Source organism: Aethalodelphis obliquidens, unplaced genomic scaffold (assembly GCF_003676395.1).
Source record: "Aethalodelphis obliquidens isolate GAN/ISIS:26980383/991018 unplaced genomic scaffold, ASM367639v1 scaffold20, whole genome shotgun sequence".
Classification (NCBI taxonomy): Eukaryota; Metazoa; Chordata; class Mammalia; order Artiodactyla; family Delphinidae; genus Aethalodelphis; species Aethalodelphis obliquidens.
In genome coordinates this window covers 388,774-401,205 of record NW_020837964.1, presented here as the reverse complement: position 1 = coordinate 401,205, position 12,432 = coordinate 388,774, and the positions used below count along the sequence as shown (strand labels likewise).

The 12,432-nt window shown below is 51.7% G+C and overlaps 1 protein-coding gene and 1 non-coding gene across 2 annotated transcripts in view; one reads left to right on the top strand and one right to left on the bottom strand.

Moving 5' to 3' along the window:
* Positions 1–5,561: 5,561 nt before the first annotated feature.
* The window catches only part of SPG7 (SPG7 matrix AAA peptidase subunit, paraplegin), a 30,828-nt gene continuing 23,957 nt past the window's right edge, over positions 5,562–12,432 (top strand). Inside the window, 3 exon segments of the mRNA XM_027118932.1 lie at positions 5,562–5,744; positions 7,886–7,988; positions 9,289–9,378. Coding sequence (XP_026974733.1) covers positions 5,562–5,744; positions 7,886–7,988; positions 9,289–9,378 — 376 coding nt within the window.
* Positions 7,557–7,663, bottom strand: LOC113627408 (U6 spliceosomal RNA). Its single transcript, XR_003435530.1, has one exon. It is a non-coding gene; the product is annotated as a U6 spliceosomal RNA (small nuclear RNA).

The following is a 12,432-nucleotide window of genomic DNA, read 5'->3' as shown; positions in this document are numbered from 1 at the left end:
CAAAACTCGCCCCCAGAAACTCCAGCCTCCTACCCCATCTCCCCATCAGCTTTGCTTTGGACCAGTAACAGCACTGGTGTGTTTTCCCCATCCTCTGCCTCTTTCATCCTTTCTTTTGAGCTATTTTTGTCCTTTGTCTTTCTGTTCTGCCCTACAGAATATCGAGAATGGGCCAGCCACCTCTGAGTTTGAGGGAACGGGACAGGAGTTCGGAGGAAGGTGGGTTTTCCTCAGTGGGCTGGCAGGAAAGGCCAGGACCTCTGCAAGCACTCGCTCGTCACTGTCTTTTCCCCGTTTTGCTGTGACTGTCCAACTTCAATGTGGTTTGTGGAACATCTGCAGAGGCAGGCCCACCACTGATGTGCTGATAAACCGTTAACAGCCACAGACCTCTGGGGTCCAGAAGCAGCCAGCCGGTGGCCACTCTGTGTCTTAATATGGAAAAGCACAAAGGCCTAGGACCGTCCTCCTTCCAGGAGACGGCATGCTGTGTCCAGTGGGTGAAACGGAGCCTCTCCGTGACAGCTGCTAGCTGTGTGTTATGGGCACACAATCTGACTAGTGGCTACAGGATCCCAGAGCATCCTGTTGGCTGCAGGGCACCTCCAATGGGGAGCTCCCAGGAGACAAAACACAGAACAGTGAGGCCTTCCTTCTTTCCTTATCCTGTCATCCCCCTAACAGGTAACCCGAGGGACCAGAGACATATCAAGCCTGTAACTTTCAGATACTGGCTATAACGTGGACATCCAGACACGATCCCTCTTTCCTGCCAGCGGGACCCAGACAAGGCTTCTGAACAGGTGCCAGGGCGTGGAGGTGAACATTGGGTGTCTGGTTGTGGCTCCCAAGTGGCTAAAGGACCTGGACAGGCAAACCCCAATGTGAACAGACAGAAAAGCCACTGCAAACTCACACTGTAGGAAAGGGGTTGGCCCCTGACAAGGGAACGATGGGGGTGCCCACTCGCTGCGAATGGATCTGGAGGCTCCCTTGCAGTCTCCCCCTTTGCTGTGGCCACGCCCGCTCCAACCACAGCTCGGAGGGTGCTGGCAGCACTGTCAACTCACGCCTCTACTCCGTGACCCCAAAGGCAAAGTGCTCTCCCCGTTTGCAAACACGAGTCCTAGGAACTCCCTCACGGTCCAGTGGTTACGATGTGGCACCCTCACTGCCGGGGCCCAGGTTCAATCCCCGGTTGGGGAACTAAGATCCCGCAAGCCATGTGGCTCGGCGAAAAAAAAACCTATGAGTCCTAAGGAAGGACTTGGGGGATGACTGTCCTCTCCCTGAACTACCCAATGTGGTGACTAGCGTGACGCTGCAAAGGGCTAGGGCCACACGATGGGTAGTGAGGAACCCAGCGCATGGGCTTTACTGAGAGGTATGAACAGCAGACATCTTCTCCAACCATCACTGCGGGCAGCGGCCTCCAAGCTGGCCCTCGATGACCCCTGCCCCCTGGGATTCATACCCTTGGGTTGTCCCTGCCACGTGGCACCTCATTACGTGAGAAGCCCATGGAGTCACACGGTGAGGAGCTGCTGCCACGGGCCAGGAGCCAGGCAAGGGCGTTACCTTGGACACTTGGCAAGTTTCAGGTGACCACAACCCCAGGCGTCACCTGCACTGCAGCCTGGTGAGAGGCCAAGCACTCAGGAACCATGTGGCAATAAACACTGGTTGTTCTAACTTGCTGAGTTTAGGGTAATTTGTTACACAGCAATGGATAACTGATGTAATCAACAGAGCAAGTGGTTGAATTAATGAATTTGGCATGTGTGTCCAGAACTCTGGGTGTTAGCACAGACCTGCCCTTTCCAGGCCCCTCCTAAATGTCTGTCCAGAATCCCACGCCCACGTCTGGAGAACTATTGAGGAATACATAGCTACTTAGTCATGGGCGAGTTCCTGGACAGGTTTTTTGCTAATAATAATGGACTTTTCTCCTTTCAAGAACAAATCTGATATTATGAAATCTTGTTGTACATGTGAGTAAAACCCAATTAGTGAGCCACACGAGAAGAAATCGTTTCCTAAGAAAGATGTGCAGTCCAGAAACAAAATTTACCAAAATGCAGATGACTTTATTCAAACATTCCACAGGGGAGTGTATTTTATAGATGACAACCTAACATTTTGCAAAGATCTAGGTATAGGCCAGGTCATTCAAAGCTGCAAGACAGCCTCAGCCCAGCAGCTCACCATTATGGGTACAGTTAGTCATTACCTTATGCGACAGCCAAAGGGTTCCAAAGACCAGGCCCGAGTGTGGAGTCACTATGCTTTTTAAAAATTTTTATTGAAATATAGTTGATTTACAATGTTGTGTTAGTTTCAGGTGCACAGCAAAGTGATTCAGTTATACATACACATGTATATGGAAATATATATGTATATGTATATACATTCTTTTCTATTTTTATTGTTTTCATATTTATTTATTTGGCTGCGTCGGGCCTTAGTGTTCGTGGTGGCACTCAGGCTCCAGAGCCCGCGGGCTTAGTTGCCCTGAGGCATGTGGGATCTAGTTCCCCAACCAGGGATTGAACCCCCACCCCCTGCATTGGAAGGTGGATTCTAAACCACTAGACCACCAGGGAAGTCCCTATCTATTCTTTTTTTAGATTCTTTTCCATTATAGCCTATTACGAGTTACTGAATATAGTTCCCTGTGCTATACAGTAGCTCCTTATTGGAACTGTGATTTAAATAAAAAGTTTAGCACTTTAGTTGCAGCCAAGCTGCCTAATTTGTGAAGAAGCCAAAAATTATTTTTTCTGATATTAATAACAGAGCTTATATCTTAAAACCAAAGATGGCCCAAAAGATCAACCTCTGTCCCAGACTGCTGAAGTGTTATTCCTATTTTACAGACAAGGGGACGGACAGATGTCCTCAGAGCAGCTTGCCTGAAGCCCCTCGGCTGACAGCTGGCAGCACAGGAGCCCAGCAAGGGTCACAGGGACGGCAGCAGGACAAGGCGCCTTGCTCCCCTGCCCTTCCCGCCTGGTGACAGGGAGGTGATACAGAGGCCTAGACAAGCCTGGGCCGCAGTCAGTTCACCACAATGGCCTCTGACACAGTTAAGGGAAGCCAAGCCCAAAGGTCCTGATGTGCACAGGGTTCCGAGAGCTGAGGAAGTAGAACTGAGTAAACACAAGTCACAAGGTACAGAAAGAACAGAGAGCAGGTGACGGACAGGAGTGGCTCAGGAAAGTGAAGGCGGTGCCTCAGGAGTGGGGCCCGGGAGGAGCCGGTCTCCCCCCACCCAGGTCCTTCTCTGCCAGGGTTGAGGCCACTGGGCATCTGAATTCTCTAACTGAACCCCCATCGCTCGAGGCCACTGCAGTGGTGGGACTGAGCAGGGCGGGGTTCAGAGTCAAGGTCCACCTCTCACCTGAGGCCCGGGTTGCAGCCAGCTCTCAAAGCACAGTTATTCAGTAAATGTGTTTGGGTGAGTGAATTAATGTTTCCCAGAACCTCATTTCCCACGACATCCTGGATGTGGACGGCTTCCCAGCTGATGAGCCGCTTTCATGTATTTTCATTGCATTTTATCTTTACAACAACCCCGTGGGACACCCAGTATCAGCCTCATTCTGCAGATAACTTTATCCCCATTTTACTGATGAGAAAACTGAGGCTTGGAGAAGGTAATCACTTGTTCAAGGCCACAGACTCAGAAGGACAGAAGCCCGCACTACTTTCCCAAAGCCCAGCTCCTGCTATCACCCTGCACTGCTTCCAAATGAACCTCCTGCAAAGAGCTTAGATTCCAATACCACTTTTTACTTCAAACAGTGTTAACAGGACTGCATCTTACACTCTCCCGAAACACGTTCAAATTTGTTAGAGGCTGTGAGTCACAAATTCTCTGTGCTGGGTGAGAAGGGAACCGGGTGAGGGTGGGGCTCAGCCACTTCCTGTTAGGGCGGCGTTGCACAAGCTCTGATAGGGTGTAAGGGGGCCAGAAACTACTGGGAAGCCTGGTCATGGTTACAGGACTGGTCTGGGGAGAGTGGACGGGAGAATGTGGGTGGGACAGTTTAACCAGTGAAAGAAAAACAGTGAAACAGTGAAGGAGGACACCGGGGAGGATGGATGGATTGTTGAGAGAGAAAGTGAGAAGGCAGGCAGTCCAGCTGTGCAGGACAGGGGCAGCCCCCTCTCCACAATCAACCACACTCGAGAAACTGGCTGCCAGAGGGGGGACCTATAATCAGGATGCTGCATTAAAAAAAAGTCTCTAAACCTTTGCAGCTTCAGGACCGACGGGGGGGGGGGGGGGACACATATGACCTTTACAGCCATAGGGCGAAGAGCACAGGCCCTGAAACCAGTCAGACCATCTCTGAAACTCTGTGCCATTAATTCTTAGCTGTGACCTTGGAAAGGTTACTTTAAAGTGTTCTGAGTCTGTTTCCTTATCTGTAAAATAGATGTAAAAGCATTTACTTTGCACACTTGTGAAGATTAAAAGAATGTTTGATACACAGTCAGGCACTAGCTGGCCCTCAGTAAGACTGGTTATCATCTAATGACCTTAGGAATTTGGGGATTACGGAAAAACACACAAACAAACTTAAGTCACCATAACACAATCAGCAGTCTCAAGGCTAAGGGTTCAAGCACCGGACCTCTGGGGGGCTGGGAAAGAGGCGGGGACCCTGGGGTCCGGAATCCCAGGGATAAAACCACAGCCCCCCACCCCCACCCCGCCTCCCAGGGATAGAGCGGACTAAGTCCCCCGGGCTGTGATCCTGGTCTCCAGAGCTGGGCACGACTTCCAGAGGGAGTCAGCCTGCCTCCAGGAGAAAATAACAGTGGACGAGATGGTTACCTCTCCAAAATTAAGCATCTGTAGGCCAAGATTGCCAGCCGCCTGCGCCGGGGGACTCAGATACCCTCTCCTGGAGTCCTTGCTCTTACCCTAAGCCCCTTCCTCGTCCGCTCCGTCCGCAGGACCCTCCGGGCACCACCCGGGCAGGCTCTGCGGCCACAGCCCGGACCAGCGAAGCCCTCCTCCCCTCGGCAGCACCCTCTTCGCGCCCAGACCGCGCCGGGGTCCAAGGGTCGGAGTAGGGGTTAGGGTCCAGGTCTGAGGGTCGGAGTCGGGGTCAGGATCCGGGTCTGAGGGTCGAAGTCGGGGTCAGGGCCGCGGGCGGCCCTGCCATCTGCGCACGCTCCGCGCCCCTCGGGCTCCCTCGCTCGCTCTGAAGTCCCGGGACCCGCTGCGCCAAGTCCCTACGGGAGCGGCGGCTCGGCGCGGCGTTCCGATGCCCTCCTTGGCTTCAGCTCTACTCGAGGCGCGCCGCACAAGGTGGCACCTCAAACCGCTAGAGAACTCCAGTCGGATTAGGGGTGCCGCTGACGCCGCGTGCGTCGCCGGAATCCGCGAGCAGGGGACTGAGGCTTGGCAAGCTTGACCGCGCAGGTGCCGCAACGAGGCCCGGACAGCGCAGGCGCTCCGAGGAAACCCTCCCCGCCCCCCCGCCCCGCCCGACCGCGCAGGCGCCCCGAAGAGGCCCCGACCGCGCAGGCGCCGCTTCTGAGTCAACATGGCGGCTGCGTGTCTGCTGCTGCGGGCCCTCCGCCTGGGTCCCGGGCCAGGGCCGGGGCGGCTGCGGGGCCCCTACGCTGGCTGGAGTCCAGGCAGCTCCGCCAAGACCGGGTGGAGGTGGCCGTATGTTGTCCACAGGCCTCTCATGGGTGTCGTCGGGCCTGGAGGCCGAGTCCTGCAGGTAATGTGTGGGGAAGATGCCCTCCCGCCGCCGGGTCTTCGTCGTCCGAGAGGCCGCTCCGGCCGGCAGCTCGGGGGAGGAGCGGGGGCCGAGGCGGGCGAGCAGCCCGAGGGAGGGGCGGGGGGCGAGGCCGCACAGTTCCTGCTTGGACTTTTCTAGTCCTTGTTTCGTGTGTTGGTATTTTCTGCCCGTCTTCCTGGCGTTTTGAAATTGAATCGAGTAAGAGTTTCATCAATTTCTGACAGAGAACTATTAGCTCATATAGATCAGATCCCACCCAGATGAATTCCAGCACCTTCCAGATGCTCGAAGTGGGCTGTCAGAAAGTTTTTCGTGTGAGCAAAGTACCTTGCAACTGTGTTTTACTTTTGTCGTGTAGCTTGACATGTTATGGATTCAAATTCATAGACCCTCTGTGTGAAGGGTGTGTTCCAGGCACTGTTAATGTTAACATTTCACTCTGAAAACAAAGACCCTAAGTTCTAAGCTGAAAAAGCAGCCTTTTTCGCCGATTTTTTTAGCCCTCTCTTAGGACCTCGACTCTCACATTTTAGGTTATAATGTATTAATGTTATTGTATTTTACCATAACTTGAGAACCAATTTCATATCATAATCCTATTCTAGATTCCTGGCCACATTTCCTGAGTCTGAGGACAACTATAGCTGCATTACACTTGTTTTTGTTTTTGCTGTTTAGTTGTATTGAGAAGGAAAATCATAATTTATTATTTTTAATCAGATTCTTTGATTATTCTATGAAAATAAATAAGGACTGAAGTAGGCAATTCACACATACTTGTGAAGTCTAAACAGATAACCTCACCAGTGGCTATAATAGTAATTAAACAAAGTCATCTGGTTTAAACAAGCAGTGTTTAGAGCTGACTTTGAAGAATGACTTTTTTCCCCCCACTCGATCTAACACGCTGACGTTTCTCAGTTACTGGGCCCAGTCCACACTCTATGGTCCTCCCTTATATGCCTCCTGGTCATCACTGAGCCAAGAATAGTGGTATTAATTAAATGGGACAGTAATTGTATGGACGAGGCATTTTTAACCTGCTGCTAACAGGAAATTACATGTAATGTACTCCTTTAGTAAGGAGTTACTTTTCTCCGTAATAACAGCAGACCAAGGATGAACTAAGGGGAAAAAAATTATAAATAAATAAGTAAATAAAACAGAAATGAAGAAATTGCCGCCACAGAGATAGAAGAAATTAAGATGCACCGTTGACCATAACATAAAACACATTCAGGCGGGAAACTGGTGGACTACCTGGGAACGTTCTACAAGGAATAGTCGTCTGCAGTTGTGGGGAGCAAAGGGTTTAGGCAGCCACTGTGGCCTTTGCTCCTTGGGTCCTGCAGGACAGTTGTGAGCCTCGGCTCACAGAATGGCAGCCAGTGTTCCGCACCTTGAGTTCAGCATTTCTTTGACTTGCTCGCTTGCTTTTAAGCTTTTTGTTTTGTTTTGTTTTTTAATCAACATCCCCATTTTATTTTAGTTAGTTTTTTTAAACTATTTTTTAACATCTTTATTGGAGTATAATGCTTTACATTGTTGTGTTAGCTGCTGCTGTATAACAAAGTGAATCAGCTATATGTATACATATATCGCCATATCCCCTCCCTCTTGCGTCTCCCTCCCACCCCTCTAGGTGGCCACAAAGCACGGAGCTGATCTCCCTGTGCTATGTGGCTGCTTCCCACTAGCTATCTGTTTTACGTTTGGTAGTGTATATATGTCCATGCCACTCTCTCACTTCGTCCCACCTAACCCTTCCCCCTCCCCGTGTCCTCAAGTCCAAAAAATATGGAACACTTCACGAATTTGCGCGTCATCCTCGCGCGGGGGCCGTGCTAATCTTCTCTGTATCGTTCCAACTTTAGTGTATGTGCTGCCGAGGCAAGCACTGCTTTTAAGGTTTTGATGTTGTTGTTTGTTTTTTCTTTTGATGTTATGTTAAAACTTTGCAGTAATGCTCAGACTATTGCTTCACATTTCAGGACGGTGTTAATATTACAAGTGAATAAATATCAGAGCTTTTAGGAAAGACTGTGCAGCAGGGAATTAGTCTGCGTTGCCTGGGGTGCTGTGGTGTTGGTGGGACTGATTCTCTCTATCGCTCTTTGCAGAGTTTCCAGTTGCGACTGCTAACCCCTACATTTGAAGGGATCAGCAGATTGTTGGTGAAACAGCATCTCGTCCAGAATCCAGTCGGACTCTGGAAACTCCTAGGTGTGTATCTTTTGAAGACAGAGGTGACAGGCAGAGCCCATGGCATTTGTGAGTAAATGCAGAGAATGTTGCTTGTTTGACGTCATCAGAAAAACGAAATCGCGAAGAGGACCTTCGGCTGCTACTCGCTGTGAGCCCTCAGATGCTCTGAGATGACGTTTATGAGGAGGAAATTTGTCTGAGGTCTGAACAAGCCATTTTTGCTTCTTTTGAGTTGTCTCTCTCTTTTTTCTCTTTAATTCTGGTAATAATTGGGCTGCTTGACAAAGGTTTTCCACGTGCTGTAGCCAACTCCAGGAACGTTTAGTAAGGAGCTGCAAACTGGCTGTGTATGTCTTGCGTACGGAAGGCAAGTAAACACAGCCTGCAGATAATGTGCTCTTACACTGGAGTCGCACCGTTTATTGAGATCTTGTGACATCCGGCTGTCTCTTTTGATCTTAGGTCAAAGGACCATAAGGGTTGACACCTGTACTTTTACTCCCCCCTTTATTCAGTTGGAACAGGGAAAAGGTGAAATCTCCCACTGCTACATACGTACCCACCCCCGGTCATGGCAGCCTACACGTGCCCCCAGTGGCACAGCCGTCACCTCCAGACACCCCCGTGTCAGGTGGACATCGAGGCAGTTTTATTTGTGATTCTCTTAATGTGTGTGAAGAAGGGTGCAGCCCAGTCACGTTGTGAGACGCTTTCCCCCGTTTTAAGCAGTGGTTGGTTCAGACCTCGGACAAGTCAGAGCCTTTGGTGTGAGGAGCGGTCCGGGGCGCGTCTGGGTGAAGGTGGTGGCCCGGGGCCGCTGCTGCTGCATCGTGCGGAAGCCGCTTCCCGCTGTTCATTTGTTTAAATTCATTTAAAGTGACTGCATGTCAAGGCCTTCCCTGGTGGCGCTGTGGTTGAGAATCTGCCTGCCAACGCAGGGGACATTGTTGTGGCCCACGGGCCCAGCCACTCCGCGGCATGTGGGATCTTCCCGGACCGGGGCACGAACCCGCGTCCCCTGCATCGGCAGGCGGACTCTCAACCACTGCGCCACCAGGGAAGCCCTGTGTTCCTCATTTTTGTTCCCTCACGTTGGCTAATTTAAATTACAGAAATACTTACTTCAGTTGAAGTAGTTCATTGTTTACAATGAGTAGCTATTAGAGTAAGAATGATTACCCCAGCTTCTAGATCCTGTGCACGTAGCTTTCAGATAGCTTCTGTTTTGTTTTGGTTGTCTGGGAATACCCCTTCTCCTGAGGGTTCCCCTGTAGTTGCAAGCCTGCTTGTTGTTAAACACTTTCCCTCTTCCTCGTAGGAGGCACGCACTACTTTAACACCTCAGGGTGGAAGCAGAAGACTAAAGGCAGCGATAAAGCCAAGGGGAGGAGCCCTGAAGATGACGAAGGTATATCCATGAGATCTTAAGCGCTGCCTGCACATGTGTGCTCTAGTCTAAGGAATAGGAAGCCCATCCTAGGATCACACCTGCCCCCCGTCCCTAATGCAGTTGCTGGATTCTTCCTGCCCATCCTTTTAGGGACGGCATCATCAGCACCTGTGTCCCTTGTTCAGGGTACCTGAAGGCGGGTGGGGCTGCTGTGCTCTGTGTGGAGAGGGTGGACCTCGGATCCGCCCTGGACTCAGAGCTCTGGGGGAGGAAGGCTCCAGGACTCCCCGGCTGAAGCCCTGCTCTCGTGCACACTTGACTGGTGTTGGCACTGCCTCCAGGCCTGAGGAGCAGCCCCAGAGGACAGGATGGTACGGGGCATGACCTTGGGGAAGGAGTGGGGCCCCAAGCCCTGGGGCACAGCGAACTCACTTGCAAGTCTCCTCTGGACTCTGGAATTAGAACTCGATGATTGTGTGAAGGGGAGGGAAATGAAAAGGGAACTTTGGACTGAATTGACCTCTAAGATGACAGCTGGCTGCAGGCAGCTGATACACATGGAACTCGCTAGGCCTTAGGAATGGTTGGAGCGTGCCCAGCATTGTGCTCAGTGATTTGTGCACTCTCTCTTCAGAGTGACCCTGTCACTGGCCCTTTCTACATACGAGGACTCTGGATGCCTGCTCTTTGCCTGGTCCAGGGAGGGACACATGCGTGGGGAAGTGGCGCTGATTTTGATGTGGCTGCAGAGGGTTGTGGTGCGGGACCCGAGGCCCGGGGGCCCTGGAGGAGGTACTTTACCCAAAGGCCAGCCATGCTCAGAACCAGGCTCCTGTGAGCCCCAGACGCCTCAGGGGGGACGGCAGCCTGAGAAACGCTTTCTTTATCGGACCCTGGGCCTGTCACCAGAGCTGCACACAGACTGGTCCCGTTCCCCAGGCCTCATCTTTCCAGAAGGGCGCAGCCACCCTGGCAGCTTAGTTGGAACAAGACGGCTTCCCGACCAGGTTTTGGTAACCGTGGGGAGGACCTTCCTCCCTAGTCTGGTCCAGAAACGTCTTAAGGAGCTGGGGGTCTGGAGGTTCGGCCCCAGAGCCCCCTGGTTATGGGGTGAAGCCCCTTGTGCTCGACTTTCTAGGAGGGGCTGCGTTTTCCTGATGCTCATGTCCATCCTTCGCTGGCGGCCCCTTCGTTTACCTTGAGAGGAGCTGTAACTTTCCATTGGTCTCGACTCCCATAGTGCCCTTGACTGGGTTCAGATTAGACGTTTCTGGCTGTCGACCTCCTGGCTGCAGGCTCAGGCAGTGTGTGTGCTGCAGGCCTCCTTCATCATCACCCTGGGGGAAAGCCCCCAGGGGACTTGGCTCTTCTTGTTTTTTTCTTTTTATAAATTTATTTATTTATTTTTGGCTGTGTTGGGTCTTCATTGCCGCGTGCAGGCTTTCTCTAGTTGCGGCGAGCGGGCTTCTCATTGAGGTGGCCTCTCCTGCTGCGGAGCACGGGCTCTAGGCCCACGGGTTTCAGGAGTTGTGTCATGTGGGCTCAGCAGCTGTGGCTCGCGGGCTCTAGAGTGCAGGCTCAGTAGTTGTGGCACACGGGCTTAGTTGCTCCGTGGCACCTGGGATCTTGCCAGACCAGAGATCGAACCCATGTTCCCTGCATTGGCAGGCGGATTCTTAACCACTGCGCCACCAGGGAAGTACCCCCATGCATTCTTTTTTTTTTTTCTTTTAATTTAGTTGTTTCTTTGGCTGTGCTGGGTCTTAGTTGCGGCATGTGGGATCTTTTAGTTGCGGCATGCAGGATTTAGTTCCCTGACCAGGGATCGAACCTGAGTCCCCTGCATTGGGAATGCAAAGTCGTAACCACTGGCCACCAGGAAAGTTCCCCACCCCACCCCCATGCATTCCTAAGCATTTCACTGCATGACCTTTGACCATGGGTATTTTTCTTTTTTATTTTATTTATTTGTTTATTTTTGGCTGCATTGGGTCTTTATTGCTGTGCATGGGCTTTTCACTAGTTGTGGCGAGCAGGGGCTACTCTTTTTTTTTTTTCTTTTTGCGGTACACGGGCCTCTGACTGTTGTGGCCTCTCCCGTTGCAGAGCACAGGCTCCGGACGCGCAGGCCCAGCAGCCATGGCTCACAGGCCCAGCCGCTCCGCAGCATGTAGGATCTTCCCGGACCAGGGCACGACCCCGTGTCCCCTGCATCGGCAGGCGGACTCTCAACCACTGCGCCACCAGGGAAGCCCAGCAGGGGCTACTCTTCATGGCAGCGCGTGGGCTTCTCATTGCGGTGGCTTCTCTAGTTGTGGAGCACGAGCTCTAGGCGTGCAGGCTTCAGTAGTTGTGGCTCATGGGCTCAGTAGTTGTGGCTTGCGGGCTCTAGAGCACAGGCTAAGTAGTTGTGGCACACGGGCTTAGTTGCTCCACGGCATGTGGGATCTTCCCGGACCACGGATCGAACCCATGTACCCTGCGATGGCAGGCGGATTCTTAACCATTGTGCCACCAGGGAAGTCCCCCCCATGCATTTTTAAGCATTTCACTGCATGACCTTTGACCATAGGTACTTTTCTTTATTTTGCCTACTTTTTTTTCCCCCCGGCCACACCGTGCGGCATGTGAGATCTTAGTTCCCAGACCAGGAATCGAACCAGTGGCCCCTGCACTGGGAGGGCCAGGGAATTCCCTCCTACAATTTTTTTTGATACTATGTTTTTATATTTTTCCTACAGTTTCATTGGTTTTGTCAGCAGTTCCAGGTCTCTTACTCCACACGTTTCCATGTGAATTTACTTTGTAGATTTTCCTTCTTCTACCTTCCTGGGGTGTAGTGCTGGCAGTCCCAGCTTTCCCTGAGGTTTGTAGGCACCTGACTGTTGAAGGAGGTCCCAGTCAGGTGCCCTCTGCTCGGCGTTTGGCAAGTAGCGCTTTAATAGTAATAACTTGTAGTTTATCACCGAGATCATAGTTTTCCTTTAAAGCTGATTGTTTGAACACATGTGTCTTCATGTTCTGAGATATGTGATGTGTCTTCAAGTGTGTCATTCATTTCAGAGACATTCT